The sequence below is a fragment of the Megalops cyprinoides genome, chromosome 23, assembly GCF_013368585.1.
Source record: "Megalops cyprinoides isolate fMegCyp1 chromosome 23, fMegCyp1.pri, whole genome shotgun sequence".
Lineage (NCBI taxonomy): Eukaryota > Metazoa > Chordata > Actinopteri > Elopiformes > Megalopidae > Megalops > Megalops cyprinoides.
Window position 1 is genome coordinate 13,637,080 of NC_050605.1, and position 25,329 is coordinate 13,662,408.

Below are 25,329 nucleotides of genomic sequence, written 5' to 3' on the forward strand. Positions count from 1 at the left end.
ACCCCGTCATATGACACCTTTAAAAGACAGAACGTTAACCCTCTGTATCCAAAGGCGTATGTCTTGTTGGTGCTTTGTCCTTTTTCTAAACCAACACATTTTTTTCTATTATGACATTAATTTGGTGCCTATGTGGAATGGAATTTATATGGTTGGTGCAATTGTTTGTGTCGTGTGTATTGTCTCAAAACTTGATTTCATATAATGTGTGCCTTGACTTGTCATTTTTGTGAAGTGTCTCATCAGTGAAAACAGGACATGACACACAGGAAGGTAGATGGCTGAATGGATGAATAATGTTCACATTAATATCCTTGGTGATGGTTCAGACCATACTTTAAGGTTCAATACATATATGTTTGCAATAGGACCATTTATGTTCTTCTCAGAGCTTGGACACTTACTTACACTTTCAGTATCATTTATAGTGTTGCTTAAGATGTTGGTTGAGTGGGTAGCTCAAAATATCATTGTCTATACATTTAATATTAGTATGAGAAGTGTGTACATGGTACAAGCAGTGATAAACAGCTACTGAATGAATAACCTTGTTCATTTGTTTTCTTTCTGCTTCGTGTACATTGGAACTGATTCAATCAATGCAAGGGAGAGCACAGAGCTTGCTCGTCTAGTTTACCCTTGTAAGTTTTCGTCAGTCTTGCTCAGATTATGAAAACCTTTGTTCTCTAACAGCTTCTTCCAAGTGCATTAGTGAAAAAAAATCATTACTCAATCATTACCATCAAGTCAGTCTCTTTTGGCTTTGAGGTCATCTGTAAAGATTGTACTCTGAGAATGGGCGTTTTGGAGGGACATTTTCTGCTGGGCCATTACAGTTTTGGAGCTTTGCTTTTCCCTCATTAAATCAGCTTCCATTTCAAATAAAATTATGCTCATATGCAGCAGCTACAGCTCAGTAACCGTTTCGGTGTAGTGGTGCCGGTTTGCAGATCTGCCAGCCTATCAGAGCATGGCACAGCACCAGGAAATTCCACTCCCATTTCTCCACTTCCTGTTGCATGTATGCACATGTGTGTGTGTGTGTGTGTGTGCCCTGTCATCTTATGTCATACAGTTTGCCAAAAGATGAGTCTGAACTTGTTTGTGCTGCTATGAAGGGAAGTTCAGTTTCACACTGGTGTCTGTTTACCAAGTTTTTGATTGCACTCTGGAGCAATAGTGAAGGAATGACACTAGGCAGGCTTCATAAATAATTGTAGGTCATCAATGTCAGTTACATATGCTTTATGTGTTTTTTCATCAATAAAATACTCGTCAATCGTACAGGTACTGATTGTATATATGGTGGATGTGGGAAATGTTTTGTGACAGTGATTGTATCTTGTTGTGCAGGCACAATACACCGAGTGATACCAAGATGAGTGTATCAGTCTCTAATGCTATAATACATTTTCATCTGTGTGCCTCCCCCATTTTCTTTATACCTTCACCTTTAATCAAAATGTGTTTCATGTTGGATTCCATTATTTATCAGAATCCAAGTTGTGGCCCATGGTGAACTCTCTGAATGGTATTTTCTGCATAAAGACACTAATTAGTGTTATGTGTTGGCTTAAACCTACAATATTGACAGAGTATAAGAAATATTGTTCAGTACATAGCTTAAAGATATGTAATTCAGAGGGGTCACCCCATAGCATTCAGTATTATAGTGCAGTGTTTTGGGATGGGGTACTTTAAGACTAAGACCCAAGGTGAAATTCTCAGATAAATCTTAAACATCCTTGCCTATAACAAGCCAAAATACGTGGCACACCTCTCTCCACTTCCCTTTACTGGCTACCAGGTGTAGCCAAAATAAAATACAAATCTCCGCTCCTGTGGGGGAGCAGAAGGGACTGCACTCGCTTACCCACTCCACAACCTCTGATCACCTTGTCATCCCTTTCGAAAAGGGTCCATCTTCTCAGATACATATGCGCTCTACTCTGCCGCCCCCAAGTAGTGGAATGATATCCCCAGTATACTTAGACTTGCAAATCAACCGTGTTCCACCACAGACTGAAAACTCATCTGTGCAAACTGCATCTTGGTTCAGCACACACAGAAACCTAAACAGTCATGCAAATATCCTCACATTTCCTAGACCCTCAAACTTCTTGCACTTACTATAGTACTATAACATAATATAGCATGTAATGTAATGACTCCTATTGTTGGAGTGTGACACTTATGGATTTAGCATCTCTGCTCTTAACCCAACTTTGATGTATGAACTTTAACTGGCTGTGGATAAGTGTCTGCTGAATGACTAAATGTAATGTAAATAACATTTTTGATCATGTAAACATCAGTACAGGCTCCAATTATTTGGCAAAGCTGTAGACACAATCTACTCATTGTACACCATGCTTGTGTGTTTAACTGTGGAATTTGTTCAGTGGTTTGCTAGCCTTTTACCAACAGGCAAAAAGGACTAGACTAATTTCATAGTGCAGGATTTGTGATTTGGGATTTGTGCAGACTGTACCCTCATAATGAAGTAAACTCAGTTTCAGCTTTAAATGTAACTATGACCATTTCAGCCAGACACAGATTAAACTGTGATGGCCATCTCAATATGCCTTGAAAGCTCATACAGAGAGGGGAGGAAGAGAGGGATTTTTAAAGGATGTTAAAAAGCAAGCATCCATTCATCAGTCATGCATTAGAGGAGGAACATGACATGTTCTGCTGCTTGCACATCTGCTGCTTGATTTATAATATACAAAGCTTCCAAACTGTATGGTAACCTACTGAATTTTAGAATTTATGCAAAGTTACCCTTTAATGGCCAAAGCCAGTCCTTAAAAGCCTCATCATTCTTTCAATTTCAGGGATAATTTAGGGTCAAAAGCCCAGAAATTTCAAAGGGAACATTACTGAAAACATCCTAAAGTATAACCCAGGGACAAACAGGGCTGGGAACATTTGAAATACACATTCATGGCCGAGAGATACAAGCTGTAGAGGAACATCGTTGCTGAAATGTAGTTTTACAGCAGGTGCCCTTGTACAAAGCAGCTTCCATTATCCACTTACACAGCTGAGCATCCTTACTGAAGCTAAGGTGAAGAGCTTCACCCCCTCTGCAATTCTCTAATTTCCTAACCACACCATCATGAGTCATGTTCCTAACTACAGAAGCATAATTGTTTAACTAACCGTCTGCTGGATGGCCCAACAAGAAGCTTGATTCAGCACTCACATGGGTCAACTCTGCAACAACCTAATGAATCCCATGTCTCTATTAGGCAACTGATTGTGAATGGAAAAAAAAACAAGGAAATGGATGGTGCAGAAGAGGATTTCTTAATAGTTTGTGTCATAATATAATGCCCCACTCTCACATTGATGATAAAGTATGGGTCTCCCATTCTCCCATTAAAGCACTCTGCTACTTCAGTTGCAGGTGTATCCATTACTGAGATATTGAATCATGCTCCTATATTTCCAGTCAGCATATATCCCATCTGCTACAATTGCACCATACCCATTCTCTAAGGTTCAGGCCAGAGCTAACATCCTGTTTGGTTTAGGTATTCACTCAGCCAGCCCTATTGCTTAAAGGTGGGTATTGCAAGACTCCCTCAGGCCCAGGGACTTTAAACACTGATCCGACAGCCCAAAATCCTGTCCTGAATCCATCAGCATGCTGCTGCACAGGGTGTTCGGATGGGAAAGCATTTGAGAGTGTGGAGGCCTTCACTGAAGGCTTTTCCCCAAACATGTGCCAGTGGGCAGAGAAATTAGGTATTGATTTATTTCCCTATGCAATCAGTGAACAAATACCAAAGCAAAAAAAAAAAAAAAAAAGATTTTATGTCCGTGTTACTTTACAATTTGTTACTTAAAGGACTGCTTGTAACAATCCAATGTACAAGTTGAGGACATTTGTAGAATGAATTTCAGGTAAAATCTTTTGTTATAAATCTGTTAAAGTTAAAAAAAAACATAGCAAGGAAAAGAACACTGAGCAAATACTATGAATAGGAAGCTACAAATCATTAAAAAGACCACAGTATAGCACATAGTATATAGTGAAGTAGACAAAGAGCCAGGCTGGATGGCCACACAAAGAAAAAAATGGGGAATCCAGGCCTCCCCGCAATGGGAAGGCGGACCCAGAGTTCCCCCGTCCTGCCTCACCAAATCTAAAACACAACAAACTAAAAAAAACCCGAAAAAACTTACCACCAGCCATGCAAGCTAATGACAGACAACACAACTGTTTAAACTGTAGGCACTGTTGCCATGGAGGAAGGTGGCAAAAGAGACACGCAGTCTCGAGCTGCTTCTTACTCACTCCTTTTTATACAGCACACAGATACACACCTGCATCTGTTCAGCACCTAATTAGAGGAGGAGAAAACGAGACAGCTTCCTAAAGTGGGCAGGCAATCAAGCACCAGCACAACACGCAAGTGCAATAACATAAATATTACTTAAAAAATCGTCGTATTTGTATTTTATTATGACATATGATCCAAGGGTTTTATAATGTGTATGCAGAAAGCGGTAGACAACAGTCACGCTCTGAAGAACCTCAATTACGAAAATGACCTCCATTAAATAAACAAATGAGCTCAAACGGAGATCAGCTGACACTGCAGTCCTCCAGAGGGGGGGATGTACAGCCCTTGGCTGAGCTGTGCATTGGCAGATGCAACTGGTTTGCATAAGGTACATGCACACACTACATGATCTACATGAGCCTTGAAAATGAAGGCCATGAATGAAATGTTTTGGGAGTACCATGTCAGCCTGATATAAAAGATCAAATCCATGTGATTATTTTTCTTGCCAACGTGATCACAGCATTCTCTGTTCCCCTGTTCACCTTTGCTATGCCAGTTTATGAACTATGAAGATGCCAGTTTTGCACTGGATACATCTGTGATAACTTCCTGGTAGCATACATTTCATGCAAGACTCCTGCTTTGTCTATGAAACACACAAAAGAATTGTGGGGGTTGCTAACCCCTGGATTCTTTAACTTTGACTCACAGGTAAGTAACATAGTTACTTGGGAAGTCAGCAATCACCAAAATTATGAAAAGAAATTTACTGATAAAATTTATTTGCAGGTCAAGGTTAATAACAAATGCTGATTGAAAGAATGAGAGTATGTGCTGGGGTACATAGAACAGAAATCTGCGGAGGTGTGAATCACCTTCTTTACTCTCGTTAAATAGCTTGCTTGTAAGAGATGAGGCTATCCATCTTTGTCATTACCATTCTAAACGAAAGTCAAGTAGTTTTGCAATGACCTTATAGAGCAATTATTAGAGAAGTAAGTGACTCATTGCAGGTTGCCTCTGTGGCATGTAAAGGTTTCCACTGCAGTGTCTTAAGATGGAGTCCAATTTTGGGCATTTTGACATGCAAATGCTCCATAACATTTACTCATAGCAACAAACCTGGTTGTTGACCTGAAAAAAAAAAACACTACAGCAGATACAACAGAGTACAATACTTCCTAAAAGCTTGTTCTTTTCCATTTTTATTTTACTCTGGCTACACAATTAGTTAATAATTGTGTAAACTGGTTATACACCAACACACAGACTGAACAGTTAGCCAATTAATCATTTTTAAAAATCTTCCAGATGCACAGCATGGAGCCTGCCACATCTTTCATTGCCATTTATCATGTAATATACTGTTTTCTCAAGCTCAGATGTGAAAGCATGAATGCTATCATGCGTAAGTATTTTTTTTTCTGAAGACACAAGTGAAGGGAAGGATATTTAGCTTAATGATAACACCGAACTGTGAATCCCCGCAGTGACAACAGGAGCATACCAATATCAAAAATCTTGAGCAGTCTATTCTGTGCCGCACTGAACCTAATTATTCCGACAGAACATCTCGTCAGTTTGTGCTTGCAACAGGCCCAGATCAGTGAGCCCAGCAGTACAAGGTGAGCCATGTGACAGTATGTCCACCACTGCAGAGGAGTCTTCCGCTTTGGCTGTCAACTGCAATGCACTGCCATGGGTGCTCACGAAAACTGCTCAATAGAGACCTAGTAGTGAGGCTGCACAATATATGCCCATAGACAGAGGGCTCAGCACAAGAGACCAGTCAGGATTAAAAATGCTTGAGTGTGATTTATATAAAAATGTAAGGAGTAATATGACATGAAGCCAGAAAACAGAGTTAAAACAAATTCAAAGGTTTGTTTTAATCATGCATACAATAAATAAACTAAAATAATGAAAAACAGTATAAAAATTGTACCAAATCAATTCAATGAAGTAAAAAAAAAACCCATGGAAAAAGATTAGGTCCTATAAGAACTGACTATGGCAACAAGTAGCTTTTTTATTCCATTGCTTCCTCTGTGTCTGTCTGGCCTTTCCTTTCCTTAAATCCTGTCCCAACTGGTTACCCACATTCCACACTTATCAGGTCTATATTATAAACTACCCTTTTTTCTAACGGAACCACTATGTAATTCAATAACATGAGAGATTGTTATCACTATGCTAAATTATAAGCGTAAATCCATCACCTTCATTAGAGAAGAATATTATTTAATGATGGGAGATAGCATGCATTTTTCATTCCAAGTGCCACTCTATCCCCACAAACCAAAAGACAATCAGTCAAAACAGACAGTACCGGCAGGCCACAAACAGGCCTGTATAAGACCACAACGGGGAAAGCCAGCCCAACCTGGTAGAATAGTGGATGTTGTATGACAGAGATAAGGGGCAATCAAGATGGCAGCAGGAGATAGAGGACAATTCGCATACAGGTGTGTCCATATGATTTTATCTTTACTCAGACATAACCCTCATTCAAATATTTGGAATCATACTGATTCAAGAGCCCCGGTTACACCCCTCCCTACCCCCCACCACCACCTCATCTTGTGTCCACTGTATCCTTTGGCTCCTTCTCATCTGGCCAAGGTGCTTATTGCCCTGCGGCTCAGATAGGAGATGGTTTGTTTCCAAACAGATTAACCAGGACAAAATCCTAATTGTCTGTACCTGAGCACAACACAATCAGAGATTCAATGTGTCTTTGCAGGAGGATAGCTGAGGGTCAGAGTGAATCTTCCTCTACTTCCACTGGGCCGGTTATTTTCTTTCGTCCACCAGAAATACCTTGTTATGGAAAGCTTAATCTTCCGTTTACTGTAAGCTTTTTGTTATCTGACAAACTCAACCTGCCTCCCATTTCTCGGTAAGAGGCTTTCAAGCTGTTATTTTTTTGATGCTTTTCTATTACAAGGGCAGGATGTGCTACAGCTTGTGGGCTTTGTTTCAAGTCAGATCTAACTTGAGTAGAGCCACTGAGTGAATTGGAACTTGAATCACTAGGCATTTCTAAAGCCCTTGACTACAAATCCTTAGGGCTAGGAGTGGACCACACTGCTGTGTTGTTCTATATATTGTCAGTGGCACACAAACACATTGTAAATTAGTCATGACCTTTAAAGCACCATGTGTTTCAAATTGGAATAATAGCAATGGTTACTGTGTCTATCCTCTACCTTGTATCCTATAAAATATGAGTTTGCAAACAATTCTTAATTATTTATGTAGGAAAGCCAAGTTAGATGTATTCCCTGTAGTTCACGACATCTGTTGTGGTAGGTTTTGGTCGTCAATGGAAAGACTGGCATTTAGGGGCCAGCTGGTGGACAGTTCTGCCCCCTATGTCACTGTTTTTGGGATTCTGGCAGCTTGCCATCTACAGCCGAGAGTCATTCTTCCATGAAATTCCAACTGGTAACCTTGGCAAATCTACACCAATGACTCCAGGCAGGAGTCTCTAAGCCCCAGCAGGCAAGATCAGCTTCTGGATTCACACTGGTGGGATTCAAGCAGTATTTAGGGCAAATGCATTTCAAACTTGCATTATTAATACATGCGCACATACGCACAAACACACACACACACACACACAGAGTCATTAACCAGGAACAGTTTCTGAAACAAATGTAAACAAGAAGGCAAAAAAATGCCAGACTCATTTATTTTTAATTGTACAAAGATTTATAAAATCACTTTCAGTCTCTGTCAACTGATTTAACAATTATGCTAACCTTTTACTAATGCAATTTTCACTTTTAATTGAGACTGGAGATGATTTGCCTTTGCAAATGGTGATTATCATTTGAGAGACATTTGAAGTCTGACGCTCCACAACTAATCAAACTATACATTTCATAGAGCCAACTTTATTAATGAAGGGTAATTTACATTTTCTGATTGACTGGCTTGGACTGTATCTGAATGAAAATGATAGAACTCGAAAAAATCCAGCATACCTGTGGAGAATATTTTGGACTCTGCGGAGACACCAAATTTTGTTCTGACCTTGTTAATGAATCCTACTGTTCCTAAATTAGATGCTTGTGCATGCTGTCTGTAAGTAGCAGTTAAATGTCCCACTAATCCCATGAAAGGACATTCTGTCCTCTGAGTTGCCAGTATTGCCAAAATGCTGCCGACAGGAAAAAATATGTTATCTGATACAGAAATGTAAACAATTCTGGTAGAGTTGGATAAAAGAAAAGAAATTATTATTTTGTAGTGTGAGAAGTGGAGTGTTCAGGACATCAGTGAATAACTGATTGAAATAAAAGCACAACTTTGAAAGGACTGCAATGTCTAAAGAAATAAAAAGAACAAAAAGCTTTATTTTACTTATTTTACCTTTACTGGAAACATAGACGTGACAGGTGCAACAGTGCAGACTTGCATGCAAGTCATACCTTGACCCATGTTTCATGAACATTTTCTGCAAGACACAGCAGGCCAATGTAATCTTGCACACCTTTTTCACGTGTGTACTAAAGCATGCCACCTGCTGTGTCCAAATACCTCCACTGGCTTATTAGCACATAAGTGTGCTCCATCACGCATATGTGAGCGTGTGCATGTACTTGTATTTTTAAAGCGGAATGGTGTTATGCTCATACTCACTGGTCTGGGAGTGTTGTTAGCCTGGTCTGACACTGTTGCGGCTGTTGCCCATTTCAATTGAATGGATACACTTACGTTCTGTTGTGCTGGAAGTTGCTCTGGATAAGAGTGCCTGCTAAATGCATGTAATGTAATGTAATTTAATGGAATTTGGTGATATGCAATCTCCTGTCGTTGGGCCTACGGATTCACAATTACAGTTAATTATAAGCCAACTGATTAGATAAATATCCCGCCGTATTTTATTTGTTTACTGCAAACTGAATTGCATGTTTATCGATTTCAACTGCGGTCCTTTTGTTCATATATCTATTTGATAGTTGTGGTTTTATTGGAGTTGCAATGGCCGAGTGAAACGGATCCAACAAGAGAGGGCCAGGCTTGATAAGTCACAGGCCAGCTCCTGAACACACTGGCCTTTTCAGAGCACATTTCCAGGGCACACAAAACAGCCTGACTGCAGGAACACAATGAGGGGAAAAGTGCCAGTGAGAAACTGCAGCCACACATTCTAGATGCCTTCAACCTGCACGCACAGCCTTAAAACTGAGCACACACAGAGAATGGGACTGACTGTGGAGGGAATTCTGACAAAATACCATCCAATATTTACAGAGTGGACGTTCAGCAAAGGGATCAGAGAGCCTTTAACCAGCGTGATGTCTGTCTAAGAAATCCAGTCAACACTCATAGGGTAAATGGTGGTTTGCTGGGTAAGTTTGGTTGAAAAGAGGCCCACGTCGTGTGGGTACGACGCTGGAGGTGTGTGTGAGAGTTCGAAGGCCTGTCCTATGTGCTGTAAATACATCAAAAGAATTAATAATGGATCAGTAGGATCAAAAACAGCCGGATGAATGCACACCTAATAGACTACGATGGTAAATGTCAGACGCATGACAGAATTCTCACTCCCTCTCACGTACGTGCTTGTGACTGTGACCTCACACTCACCCCCTTGTTTTCTACACAATGGTGGGGAGCAACATTGCGCATCGAATGTGCTCTGACTGGCGTCGAATCTTGAGTGGCACCTACTGACATGAGAGCCCCACATGGTCGCATACATCATGAATGTATTCTCAGAAGGGCAGAATATGAGAAATAAAAAGAAACAGTTACTATAGTTACTATAGTACTATCTCTATATTTGGTACACTGTGTGATTGGTAAAATGCTGTGGCATTAAACTACTGAAACCACTGAGCCATATGACCACCGAATTAATTCCCAGAGTTCTTTTTACCAATTATCAAAGAGTACGCCAACACAAAGACACACAGGAAGTTTTCATGACTATCTTAGAGATACTGTATCTTCACTCTTTCACGTCCCCTGTCTTTCCTGTCTCCTCTCTCTGTTGTTTACACAAGCTCTCAGTCTTGGGGCGTACATTCAGGTCCACATTAACATATCTTTCATCCAGGAGCACAAGGTTGCATCATAGACAGGCAGTCAAAAATGCTGTCATCCGCTATGCCTAATTACACGTTCAGTGTCACCCTGTCCTTTGTGGAAGTAGGGTTCCAAATATTTAAACAAGCGTTGTCTACCACCTTGTCAGTTTGCTTTTGAATATATGCAACAGCGCTTGATTCCTGTTGATTTAATTAAAGAAAACATTACCTTTCATGTAGTCAATAATAACAACGGCACAAAAGAGCTCATGTAAATGAAAATGTCTTTTTATTTCACCATTACAACGATAACAAGCCATTGAATAAATTAAACAAGAAATGAACAAACTGCTGCCAAGCAACATAATACAGACGACTTTCAAAATGTAGGAAACACGTGGAACCATCACTATTCAGGACACCGAAAATCCTTTACAATTGAAAATATTACAAACCAGCCAATGGTCAGCACTGAGTACAGTCATGCCAGTATACGCACTTTTTTTTACAGAGTCATGTTTAAGATGAGCTTTCCTCAATGCAGGTGGCTGCCTGGAGCCGTGACAATGGACACATAGGGGAGTCAGTGGGCAGTCCATTATCTGTTCGCTTTGATACATACTTGTATTTGGTATAAAGAAGTTTGTGAATGTGGGGCGCAGTTGTTCGGGACAGCACTGTACAAAGCCTTGAGATCTTCTTCCTGCTACTAGAGGCACAGGGGGTCCACTGAGCAACAGACGTGTCCGTTCTGGAAAGAGACACGGGGAGAGGGAGAGGGGTGCGGAGGTCACTCTGGAGTGGATCTGCCGCTGACCTTCCGGCGAATTCTGAGGCACAGGTTTGCTGACAGAGGGCTTACTTTTGAAATCTTTTGCTTAACAGCCATTTCCTGCCCCAAGGATAGAGGTGCTTGGATGATTTAAAATCAGCATGGGTGGAAAATACTCACAGCACCAAGGAGCAGTTAGCATGACTACATTGAAGTGAGGCAATAAAATAAAAAGATTTCACTGCATTCTTATACATACTGCACACCTGACAACGCATGTGAGCATGCAGGGGATCCCTACCACGACAGGCTGAGAAAATGTATGCTGTTTTGTATGCAGGGGCATGTTTCATTTTCACAGAGACAGAAATCCTGTCATTACTACCATGACAGTTACGCGTAAGTATTTTTGCGACACAACATGAAACAATGAGAATGCTTAAGCGTTATGCATTACAACAGTAGAGAATGTGTCTGTGCATGTGAGAGAGTGTGTGTGTGTGTGTGTGTGTGTGTGTGCGTGTGTGCGGATAAGTATGTGTATGCAAGCATGTGTGTGTGTGTGTATGTGGGAATGTGTGTGTGTGTGAGTGCATGTATGTGTGTAAGTGTGTGTGTGGGTGTGTGTGCATGTGTGCGTGAGTGTGTCGTACCCTTACCTTGCACTGGCAGAGGGTGCACTCTGTGCCGTGTTTGATCCAGGAGGACCCGCTGAAGCGCACGACGCCGTGCTCGTCCGTGCAGGTCTTAGTGATGTCATTGCGGATGGTGTCAGCCTGGCAGGGGTCAGTGACACAGCGAGCACAGCACTCTCCCTCGGGGACCACTGTGAACTCGCAGTCCACGGGTGGGCAGGACAGGGGCCAGCAGTCCACTTCACCTTGCTGTGACAGAAATGGCACATGTCACCATCAGAAAAGAAAACACAAGATAAAGGTCGGACAGTGCGTCTGGAATACTTATCACTGATAAATGCTAGAATACTGATCCACGAATAACACTGAAGTCCTGTTAAGTGGAGAGCACTAGAATACTGATCAGTGGGCAATTTTGCAGTAGATGGCAACTTAGAACTGATCAGTGGGATACAGTGATGCAGTGTGGCATAGTGGTAAGGAGCAGGGCTGCTTGTTCCACTCCCAGGTGGGACACTGCTGTTGTACCCTCAGGCAAGGCACTTAACCAAGACTGCCTCTGCAAATATCCAGCTGTACATATGGATAATGTAAAAAAAAAATGTAAATCACTCTGGATAAGAACATCTGCTAGTCAGGCATGATGTAATATAATGATCGATGGAGAATCCCAGAATACTGAACAATAGAGAATTCTGGATTACTGATCAATGAAGAATTCTTTCTTTCTTGTTGTTGTTATTATGCATTTTCCCCTCCTTTCCCCTCAACTTTAGTGCTGTGTATTTAACTTCAGAATTGTAACTTTAATACCCAGTCATGCATTTAAGCTTTTCACCACCTCTGAACCCATGTAGGAGCGCAAGGCAAGGCATGTGCAACCTTCCAACACACACGCATGCCTACTGCAATTATTTTTCACACTACAAGTCCCACAGTTAACCGGGAGGCAAACACCATCAGAGAATAGACACATCCTCCTGATGCTATCTGACTAACTCACAGGCACCCACACAAGTCCAAGCGTGTCAAAAGAGGAGCAACAAGGGGACCCCACCTGACCTACCCAGCCCTATCCCTGGTGGATTGTAGCCAAGTCATTCTACCATTGTGGAAAGTCTTTGTAAGCACGTAACACAGCAAGTTTCAAACCCAGACTGTAGGGCTCAGCCTGCGCTTGAAACAAGCATTTTTACCATCCGAGCCAACAGACAGCCAAATCAAGAATTCCTGAATCCTGATCTGTACAGGATTTGCATAGCGTTATAGAACATTTATCAGTAGTGAGTTCTGGAACATTGACCTGTGGATGGCAGCATTCTAGGAATGAACAGACTGGAATGCAGCCAGGTGAACACTAAGGTCAACATTTCCATTCTCCAGTGAACTCTTTTTGATTACACAAGCTTTTCCTTGTTTTCCATTCATCACTGTAAAGGTTTCACAATAAAAGCCATATCGATTTCCCTGACTGTTTCAGCGACCTGGTGATAAGGGTTGTATACTTTGGGCACCTTTATAGATCTTTGTTAAACTGTGCCTTAGCTGATTGTGGCCTGCTTCTGCACATATTGTCATTATCTGTGTTTCAATATTCTCTTATCTTCATCGCAAACTGGTGTATAACACCTGCGGATGTCATTTCAACTGCACATCAAAGACAAGAGCTTGCACATGTCATCCTCTTTATTAAGCTGATATTTGGAAGTAAGCATGTTAATTTCATGATCCAATACCATAATGCAACGGGGTCTAAGAAGACAACTGTTAGCATGTTGTCATGGGTAAAAAAAATATATAAAGACAGGGATGTACAAAATTCTGCATCCCAATTTAATCCAGCATGTAATCCTTTGCAAACCACTGCCAAAATGGCAACATCACTTTCCTCACTCCAAGGGGCAAACTAACTAATTGTGGGCTCTTTGGTTTCACATAATTTGCAATTAACCTCCTCAAATATTTGCGTATCATTCAGGTCTGACACACTTTATCTGACTGCATATTCCTGACGGGTCCTCCCACTGAGACTTCATCAGAGGAGCAGACTGAGTCCTCTGCAGCAGCAGGATCGATTTTTAAAATTAATCCACGGTTCCTTCCTTTCAATTTTGAGAAGTAAACAAAACCAAATGTAATTATCGCTAATTATCTCTTGCCAAGCATTGGATTTTGTGAGTCAGTTCCAATAACTTTTTTTTTGAGGGGTGATGTTGCACAACACAATGTTTTCCTCAAACAGGTCCATTAATTCCTATCCCGCATTATCGATCCAAATGTTTGTCTTTTTTCATAGAGCAAATGCAGAGTCTCTTTCACTACCTAGTGAAAAAATGCCTGTGTTCAGCTGATATTTATGTCCTCGCAGAAGGTCAAATGGTACTCCCATTACCCCAGTACATAAATAATGGGTTTGTCTCAGGGGTACCAAAAAAAAAACAGTCAAGATTATTCTGTAGAATCCTGTCAAGAAGTGTTTGGTCATCACCTGCAATAACCCAATCACATTGATCGGTCACTTCTCCATGACTCTGGCAAAGGGAGAAACTGTCTTGATGTACTAGAGCCTTCAAGGAACACAGAAAGCTGCTAATGCTTTTAGTTCTTCCCCATATGGATTACAAGATGAGGACATAATTCACTCAAATCTCATTACTCCTTATGAAGCATGCTTTACATAACAAACCTTTCATGAGCCTTTTTTCCCCTGTTCCGGCACTAGAGAATGCTCAAGGCTTATTGCTTTTAATTGGTGACATTTGGTTGATACAACAATTCCTAAGCCTGTGAGAATCATGCCTGATCATTCTGGGCTCTGACTACCTTTTCTGAACTGCTCAAACTTAGCTATGGCAGTGCCCTCTATTTCAGAGAAATGGATTCTGCACCTGCACAACCAAACAACTCTTCAGACCATAGAAGAACATCATTTTAAGTGCTTTTTTTAAACAAGTTAAATTCCAGATTCCAGCTGGCCACAAATCCATTAGTAATTGCATGGTATTGCATATCTTTTTCTTACCTCATCAGTGGTTTAGAAACCAGTTTCTGACAGAAATCTCTGGAGTTTTGAGTTACAACAGGGAGCTGTGGTTTATAGTGAGTTCATTAGACGTATTTACGACACCGGAGGCAATGTATAGATCTTCAAACCACTCTATTCTGCTCTTTCAAGTCCTCTATTCATGTAAATTCACAGGAGGCGTTCTGATGCATGGTCCCAAAACAAATACAGAGAAAGATGATATCAAGGGACCCGCTGGTCTTTGCTCTCTCCTGCTCAATGGGCTTTCACTAATTTGCCTCATCTCTTGCCTCCTTGTTCACTTAAACAACATATCATGGTACAAACGCCATTTCTGAAGTGAATCACCATGGCTGTTAGTTTCTGCATTACCGTGTTACTGTGGGTACCTAGAGTGCAACTCCTGTCCGCACAATACCGCTGCAGACTGTTTGATTTGTTGAGCAGAGGAAAACACTGCTAAGTCCCCTGGGGCCAGCCTGCTAGAAATATGTTATACAAATGATTTAAGTGGGACAGAAAGGAGCACCACATAAAAGTAACAAAAGACAGATTTTTTTGCGCACCATCAGAATACCAAACTCAGAATTTACATTTAATAAGCATATGGGCTGGACTTTAGCACATCTGAAAGGCCCATCAGAGTGGTGTGATGTAATGCTCTGTCAGCTTTACACCCTCATAAAAAGCCTGTCGAGCTGTTTGAACAGCAGGTAGGCCGGGACCGAGAAAAAAAGGGTGATGGAAGCATAAGGTCGACACCAAAAGTTTCTAAAAATTTACAGCTATGGTCCTTGAGCCTGTAATGATACACTGTAAATATAATGTAAAAGGGCATGCTTTCCTCAAGATGGCAGTTGGTAAGGGGGCTTACAACAATAAAGCTGCAGGTTGAAGTTGCATCTGGAGCTTAAGGCAGTGAGCCTGACTTGCTTCAGCAACTATCCAGTGCAATAAATGGGTAAAATATAAACTAAGATTTATTAGGTGACAGGGGTTGCAAAGGCAATGAAGAATGAAGAGCTACTAGTGCTGTTTATTCCTAACCCATCTTCCATTAAATATTTGTGTCACTGTATAATTACTTTCTTAACACTACCTCTATGTGAATCAGACTGATTTCAGTGCAGCAAAACCAGTCAAAAATGTTTTGCAATCACAGATGCTTCTCCAGCACAAGGAGATTAATTCTGAGAGCAATGTGCTTGAGTGACATGTAACCTCTAAAACCTGAGTAGAAGTGTAGAAAGAAAGAAAAGAAAAAGATTGAGCTGAAAAGAGAGCCTGTTTTAACTTTACAAGTGCCCATTTAAAGTTGACCTCTACGCTTCCGCTTTGACTACATACTGGGATAAAAGACATCACCGCTAGTCTAAAATGCCAACTGACATGTAACTCATTGAAGCTAGTTAGCTACTGTCAGCTATAAAATCTGCACTGGATGCTTTGTAAAAATATAGCTGGCTACGCAGTAAGAATGAGGTAAATAGTATCTAAAGAATCTTGACTGTAGTCCCCACAATAAGGTTTTACCTCTCACTAAATAACAGCACATCTGGCACAACACAAGGCTGGAAAGCCTGCTGGTAATAAAAAAAGCAGCTCATCTGCTCTTGTGGCAATTAAAGCAGTGAGTACTGTACACTTTATTTATGATTATATGAGCCAACTCAAATATCATCACTCCTATGAATCTCAAGGTCACCTGATAGGTTGGGCCTGGCAGAGGACAGGCACTATTCTGTGAAGAGAAATGCAATGAAAAAAACCACCATTTGGGAAATCCAGCCAACGTCTACCCCTCAGTTATTGTTTTTGGTTACCCCTGGCTCCAGTTTGAAGTGGTGGAAAAGCCCCCAGTAAGCCCGTGTTTCTCACCACACACTGGCACTGCTGGCAGTTCTCCACCCAGGTGTCCCCGCTGCCGTACGCCCGCAGCCCGTTCTGATGCAGGCACTGGCTGCTGAGACGAGGGTCGCACTCCGGGCAGCAGAAGAGGTCCACCGTGGGGTTCTCGCAGTCGCACACCATCCTGCGGCACATGACCAGCCCGCTCTGAACAGAGAGAGGTCAGAGGTCACATTTACCATACAAAAACCAAACACTACAGCCACAGTTTGCTGCTCCTCATAGTCTGGGGCCAGGTTTCACTGGCATTACTCCACAAAAACATATGTGTCCTACCTACATATACCCATCTACTCAACTGCCTACTCTCACCCTTTCTCATATCCTCAGAAACAGCTTCCTGCAGTGGACCCTGCAGCTGTTTCTCTCTCTCACCCACACACACCCACACACACACACACACACACACACACACACACACACACTCAGTCCCACCTACCTGACAGGAGCACACAGAGCACCTGTCGTTCTCCAGGACCCAGATCTGGCCCTGGTGCTTCACTTTGTTGTCGTGGATGCAGTCCCCTGTGCAGTTCTTCCCATGGGGACACCTGCAGTCATATCCACCATCCAGGTTGAAGCAAACGGTGTCATTGGCACAGCTGTTTCTCCCAGTGCCGCATTCATCGATGTCTGTGCAGGGAGGGATGGGAGGGATGGGAGGAGAGAACACGAGAGATTGAATGTTAGACAGTAAAAGAGAGTGTGTGTGTGTGTGTGTGTGTGTGTGTGTGTGTGTGTGTGTGTGTGTGTGTGTGTGAGAGAGAGAGAGAGAGAGAGAGAGAGAGAGAGAGAGAGAGAAAGAGAGATAGAATGATGGAGGGGGAAAGAAAAGGTCATGATACGTTTGATGGTTTAATTACTACTAACCATTCTCTTCTCGAAGCAATACCCCTACCCTAACCTGTAAAACAGGTTCAGACTGGATAGCTGCCTTTCTCGTTTACCTGTTCCATAGCCAGTGGCCAAAAATTTTTTCGCTGAAGTCTGTACTTAGAAATTGAGAAGAGGTCTGATCTGTGGTGCTGTGTTTTAACACACAGTCACTAAACCATTATGCTGATGTGATCAAATTACAGTTTGACAAGCCTGAGCGTCACTCAGGTTGTCAGTGCAGGCTACCTGGCAGGGTCCCACCCTGTCTACAATAGCGCCTTTCACAGATTTCATAGCACTTTTGAATGAATGTATTTTTGGTTTCTAGATCAGCCCTGACAGATGGGATGGGACATGAATCAGCTCGTTCATTAGGGAAGAGAGAGCAGCAGTGCTACTCCTCACACAGTGCACAATTTCCTGACAGAGAACAGGTTCTCACATCTGATAGGCTTTTACCATTGCTCCTGTTAAATCCCACTCCAGATTTCAAACAAAGTGTGCTGTGCGAAAACTCCTCAGCACTAAACAGGGTTTGTTACGAAGCACAAATATGCTCAAGGAGGAGCTCATGAATCATGACTCATTGTAATCACACACACTAGGGCTTTTCGCCCCCTGTTTACATGGGCTTTGGTTTGAGCAGGTCTCTTATGAATTCAACTTTTCAAGAAAGGAGGGATGAACCATCTATTCAACAGTACTCTGTCTACAAAAGAATTAATGAAGCAAATCACAGCCAAGGTGGATTGAAATCCAGATACCTCTTCAATCACCACTGTGTGTGTAGAGCCTGGAACTAAGAATGCATTATATTACCTTACACTATTGGCATTTAGCAGACAAACTTACCCAGAGAGACCTACATTGGTTACAATTTTTCACAATGTTATCCATTTATACAGCTGGATATTTACTGAGGCAATTGTGGGTTAAGTGCCTTGCCCAAGGGTACAGCAGCAGTGCCTCAGCGGGGAATCACAGCAACCTTTTGGTTACAAATCCTGCCCCTTAACCGCTATGCTAAAATGCCCTGTGAATTAGGACCAGTGTGAATGGTGTTGCCTGTTGGGCCACCCTCATGACAGCTTGTAAGAATGCCTGTGTACCTCTGACAGAGCTGTTTCAGTGACAAACAGGAGCATACAGTAAACCCACCTTCGCAGGACTCCCCGTTGGGTGAGAACAGCCCGTTGTCGTGGTAGCCGTCCCGACACTCGCAGTGGTACCAGCCTGGCAGGTTCATGCAGGTGGCTCTGCTGTCACACTCCACAAAGCCGTCGGCGCATTCGTCAATGTCTGTGTCACACACACACACACACACACACACACAAACAAAAAAGCCTCTTACACTACAGCATCTACACGGACATGTAGACTATATTTCAAGATGCAAGCATGTTGGTTTAAATGATGTCAGAGGTACGGAACACCCAGTGGTGGTACACTCTTGCCTGAGCACCGCTGCCAGCACACAGTTTGTGAGATATTGTCTTGCAATTTATTTTGATAAAAGGCATGACCAGGCTGCAATAAAACACATACCTTTTATGATTTGCTATGATAAATATGCAGCTCTGAAAGGGCACGCCTTTCACAATCTGTCAAAAACAAAAGCCTTGCGAACACCACTTCAACATAAAGCAGGTCACGTCACTGTGCTACAAAGATGGATCATAAAACACAGGAAGAGATATTCTTCACAACAACACCTGACCAAACATAAGTCCCAATCTTTACACTTTACACTGCATGCAGGAAGAGATTAACAATGCTAATTGTATTATGTAACCACAAATGAATATAAGGTCACAGCTTGTGTAACAGTCACTACACAATGTCTTAAAAGACAAAATGCACAGAATATAAACTTTACAAATGGCAGCCGATGTGGATTTACCATTGAATTTCAGTGGTTTGCTTTGTTTCTGCAGACAGACAGCTATACAGCCATACAGTACAGAGCAGAACAGACATATCCTTTTGTAAGCACTCCTATAAGGAAAAGTCACTCTGGTAATCATCCCTTTCAGAATCAAGGTTAAGTTCCTCTCAGCATTTTCAGCCCTTATCCTCGCGGAAGAAGACAAGTGTGTTAACTTTGATGGAGTGCTTACAGGAGAGAGTCGTTAAGGGAGAATGGAAATCTGTGGATTCTGCGCCGTGAGAATGCACGCGCCGAGAAAAAGCCCGACTCCTGACACTGACTCCACTTCGCACCAGCCACTCCATGTCAATCACGCTGCACAGAGAGCAGCTTCTCTTCCAGCCGAGGGCTGTTTTCTCACCAACGGCGTCTGCTAAAACAATTTCTCCAACGCGCAATATGATGGCCAGCCCTTGCTTATCAGGGCCAAGGTAAATTAAAGACCATCTAAAACAACAGGATTTATGAACACGGTGGAAAGGTATAATATTTCAAATAATATTTAATTAGATGTGTTCTTGCACGGAGGCCAGAGGAGCGAGGCTGAGCTCATGATTATTAAGTTGGGCTAAATGTGAGCACTGAGGTTTTACGAGTGATTAAACATTTCAGTGAAGGCAGAGATGGCTTCTTTATGATTCTGCATGATGCATTATCAAATCACTCATTATGAAAATGGGTTTGCTCATAGACCAACCCTCCATTACCCCCGAATAGGATCCCACTGAATGGAAAAATGACTTCAGACTGGAGTAACAGGATTAAAATCTATCTTCTCGTGAGGCTTCAGTTTTTTATTAATTTTTTTTACAGATAAATAATTGATCACATATCACAGAGATTGCTTAGCAGTGCCCTATTAATTCAAATTCTACAACATGCTACCGTTTACAATGGAGGAAAAAGAATCACCAGCTATTTTTGTTTGGGATAATTAAAGGATAAATTTAGGGACTGCACATTAATTACTTGCAATATCATCATGAAAGAAAAAGGTGCATTTACAGCCGCCACCAATTTATCAACTTGATCTTTGGTGTCACTGAATGATAAATTTTATGCCTTTTTAAAAGCTAAACTGCAACTAAGACCCTCCAAACAAAGACGATTCAAAACCAAAAGTTAAGTAATTGTATTAGTTGGAATATTTTAAAATTTAGACCTCTGAATCCCTGATTTTGAAAGCACTATATCATTTGTCCAAACGTCCTTAGAAAGGTAAGAGGGGAATTCAGTGGAACAGCTAAGATGTTTTGTTGATTCATTTACAACCTAGAGTAAGTCCTTAAGTTTGAGAAAATAATTTAAGCAAGTAGTAATATTTGATGATCTTAAATTTACTACAGTGGGTGCCTTAAGGACACTCTGTCCCAGTGTTATCCTGGCACGGATGTCAAAATCTTGCACTGTCAACAGCAAAATACATATTGTATCCCTGTGGCAGTACAGAATATAATTTCCACAGTCTCCGTTAAGTCCTTTAATTTCAGCCAATAAGAGACCTGACACTACATCCTCTCACCTATCAGGAGAGAGAAGAGGCGGGGCATATAGCTTCATAATTGCATTTGTTTGTACAAAAGACATTCTTCTACTTTGGAATTGACTGTGTTTCTACTATTCTAATTCTTTGACTTTTAAGCAAATGCATCTTCTCTCATCTTAATAAAGTGAATTCTCAGGCTCTTTGTAGCCAGGGAATTTCAGCTGACAGCATGCAGACTTTGAAATTCCAAGATTTGCTGCCTGCGCTGAATACCGTCTTGCCCAGAATAAAGCGCACTGAAGCAATTGAAGCCATGATCTCTCCGACTTGACTTCAATGAAGTGGTGCACTTAAAAGAAATCCATTACTATTTATAAAATCCTGTCTGCCTTGGAATTCTAAGTATGCAAAGCTGGGCTCTTTTCTCTACTTTCATTCAAACTTGATTCTTGCCATGGGGCTAATCAAGAATACCCACAGTCTTCCTCAGTGGTGTCCTGAAGCCGTGTGAAGAATAGACGCTTTTCAGATACAGTAGCTGCTTGTGAATGAGAACTCTAGGCCGGGTGAGTGTCTGAGGGCATGCAGCCCTGCGGCCCAACAGGACAGCTCTGAATTCCCACAGAGGTTCCAGCTGATGCCCATTACTAAGGCAGCCGACCGCAGCACTGCACTCTCCACTCACTGTCAGGGCACTAACACCACTAATCATCCCCTCAAACAACAAAAACTACTCTCAAATGACAATTCAAGCAAGCTCTCATTCCTATAAAAATCCCATTCAGTCACAAGCAGGACTGGTATAAAGGCTAGTTAGTAGCAGATGGGGTACTCACTAGCCTTTATGTAACTAATATTACTTTCTGCCATTGTCATCCACTTCAATATTAAGAAAATACAGAAGAGCATTAAATGAAATGTCAACTTATCTGAAAATAAGAAGCCTAATTATTATATTCTTCTGGACAAACCAGAGGAGTTCTTTATTAACAAAATGAGAAGGTGTCAGACAGTCTCAACAGCCTTGTCATCGCGTAATGCCACTTCTCACCATGCCCTCGGACGGTGATGACAGCTGATCTCTTGACTTCCACTTGACCTGGTGAGATCACCCCGCCTCAGCACAAGGCAGCTCTTCTACTGCACACGCTGTCAAGGCATCCACGCTTTCAGGGCTCAATCAAACGGATCGGACACGTGGCAGTCGAACACCCCTCAGAATGCAAAGCACCATCCAAAAAGATCTCCCGCCCCCACCGGGCTCCTTCACTTTCACATTAATTGACAAATTCACGGGCGTAAACCTCCCTGTCGCCCGGGCCCCAAATGGATTATGCGCCCTCTTTGAAGCTGTGAATGTTCTTTGTTGTGTCATAAGCCTGCCGCTCAAGCCACGATGATGCTCCGATCTTCAAAGTTCGCACACAGAGAGAGCAGAGTCTCCTTCAGTCTGAATCAGGCTAGCTCTGCCTCAGCGGATCATGGGTATTTCTTCACAATATTGTTAGGGGATGTGATGCAGCAGAAGTACAAAACCACTGACAGGGAGCTACATCAAAGAGAAGGGTGCGCTCATTATTCTCTCACCAGTTCTTAGAAAATAGGGAAGATCAAGACATCTTTCTCCGCAGCAATTCACCACTAAATTACATTTATCCATTGATTGGTCGAAGTACATTTCACATTCATACTTTTCAAAGGGTTATGAACAAAAGCTGAATACCTTGAAATACAAGCCCTACTGTTTAACAATGATTTCATGTAAGGCTTTTAGTTCATTTCTTGGAGGTGTCCCTTACATTGTCCTTTTTGCATTGTTCTGTACATCGGTGGCCCAGATTCTGATTTTAGCCTGAAACATGAGTGCATTCACACAAGGTGAGGTTAAATTGTCAACTGAAATATTCATGTTCTCTACAGTACATAGATTCCTTAAAGTTACAGATATTTATAAATACACACATACACATTTTTAGGAGGAAGGCTTGTCAAAATAAATTTAATACATCAACACGACAGCACAATTATATCAAAGACACCTACCTTTTTAAAATTCCTCACTCAAAATGAGCTTTGCCTTTTGAATTTGCACATGCATGTTTTTTCCTCAACCCAAAAAATGCATTTTTTCCATTTTCTGTCAACAGTAAGCATTGTTACCTTGGAGATAAATTGCATTCACAGCAGGCTGAGTATAGCATTTTCAAATACCAACATTTGTGCCACAACAATCTAAAGATCATGAAAGCCAGTTCTGAGTCTTGGAGCATGTAATATATTCCTTCCCTAGATATTTCAATACATGTTCTGTCTCAGAACAGTGAACCTGTATATATCTACAGGCGATGAGTCCAGACTGATGAACCCCAAGCTCTGCTTTTTCTGCACCATGGAGGCAAACGTGGCAGGGGCTGATGGGATTGGAAGTTCCCGTTCATTCCACTCATTATCTTGAATGACAGGCTGGAGACAAAGGCTTTATTAAGGTCGCTGAATAAATGCAACTTTCCTGCCTATACTGCTGAGACACTTCACACATCTCTGTTAACACACTGAGCTGCAGCGACTACTGAAGATTTACTCTATATAATTGTGCTCTGCAGTATAGCAGCTGGCTTGGAAGTCACATCCAATGGTTTATTACACTGGCAACTTTAATTCTGCATTTGGTGAACAATGACTCTGTATGACAGTGAGTCCCAGTATTCTGTAGTACAGCGGGTCTGCAGTGACTTGCAGTACTCTATAGTACATGTGAGCTGAACAGTGGCTCAGTATTCTGTAGTACAAGGGGTGAGCAGTGACTTGCAGTACTCTATAGTACATGTAAGCTGAACAGTGACTCGGTAGTATAGGGCAGTGTTTCTCAACCCTCTCCTGGAGTACCCCCTGCCCTGCATGTTTTAGATCTCTCCCTGCTCCAACACAGCTTGATTCAAATGATCAACTCGTTATGAACTCCTGAAGCTGCTTAATAACAAACTGATCATTTGAATCAGCTGTGTTGGAGCAGGGAGAGATCTAAAACATGCAGGGCAGGGGGTCCTCCAGCAGAGGGTTGAGAAACACTGGTATAGGGGATGGAAAGTGATTCACAGTATACAGCTGCTCTCCTCTATCTCTGGAATTCATTTACTGGTAGCCAACAGATTCTGATAATAGCTGGTGGGAAAAGAAAGAAACAAACTGCAGCCACTAAGCCCTGAATAAGAGACGCTAATTAGGCAAGATGAAATGCCTCACAAGATACAAAATAAATAATTAAAACATAATTGCAGCGCTTAAACAACCAGTTTGAGTTCAAATAGCATGAATCCCCAGTCTACATTATTAATCATACTGAAAAGCTCACTATGGCGTTTTTCATATGAACTCTGACGAGGGGGAAAAACAACTGCTAATCAGAGCACTGTCATAGCTTGTACTTATCAGACTTTTTGTCTTATGGTTGACATTGGTGACTTGACATGGCAGGAAATATAGGGCCCCACTGACTCACAAACGAATGCCTGTGCTGAATCTTTTTTCCCCTTTTCTTTTTTAAATTAAGCCTCCCGAATTCCAGGATGTCGAGGTCTGTGAACATTTAACTGAAGCCCTTTAATGAGAGGAAATGAAGTGCACAGCAGATATCAGAGAATTCAGTGCCATTTAACAGAAAAGGGAACCCTGCCAGACACATTAAATCTCAGGGCCGCTTCAAAAAGTGTCAATTTTTGTTAAGTTAAGTCAATCATGGGGGTATTTGTGATCTAAAACTTTCATACATTTTTGCTGCATATATGTACAGACATGTATATATAATACATCTATATATTATACATAGAATGTATAAATAATATATAAAACATATACATATATGGGTATAGATATAGACGTACATAAATATATCTGCAAGATACATTAAGATAGATACATATTATTCATTAAAAATTATCTGTAGGCTGATTGTGATATCTTGAATAAAATACTACACCTTACATTACAAGCTTGTCTTGGCAGTAGTGTAATGATGGAATACTGTCCTCACTAACAAAGCTCCCACTTTAAAATGAAATCCTGTCACGCAGGGGATGAGAGGCTTCGACGGAGTAATGACATTCACAGCCGAACTTATTATTTCCCTCGTCTGCACAAATACAATACTTCTGAGAAATCTGTGATCGTAGGCAATTCTTATTTCCCGAAAGACCAAAACAGAGGAAATAACGCAGCCGGATGTACAGAGGAGAGAAAGAAAATCCGACCTTCCCTTGCATATTTCACTGCCTCTGCCACCTCTTCAGCAATGCAACTGAAAATGCTGAGTCAAGCGGCTGAAAAACACAGCGATGAAATCCCACCGCAGCCGCAGCCGCAGC

At 41.6% G+C, this 25,329-nt stretch overlaps 1 protein-coding gene across 1 annotated transcript in view; it reads right to left on the bottom strand.

Moving 5' to 3' along the window:
• Positions 1-10,667: 10,667 nt before the first annotated feature.
• Positions 10,668-25,329, bottom strand: part of LOC118770547 (protein kinase C-binding protein NELL2-like) — a 67,541-nt gene continuing 52,879 nt past the window's right edge. Inside the window, exons 16-20 of the mRNA XM_036518287.1 lie at positions 18,714-18,854; positions 17,119-17,312; positions 16,650-16,826; positions 11,771-11,995; positions 10,668-11,090 (exon numbers count right to left, since the gene is read on the bottom strand). Of these exons, the coding sequence (XP_036374180.1) occupies positions 11,049-11,090; positions 11,771-11,995; positions 16,650-16,826; positions 17,119-17,312; positions 18,714-18,854 (779 nt within the window). The 3' untranslated portion in view covers positions 10,668-11,048. The remainder of the gene's footprint in view (positions 11,091-11,770; positions 11,996-16,649; positions 16,827-17,118; positions 17,313-18,713; positions 18,855-25,329) is intronic.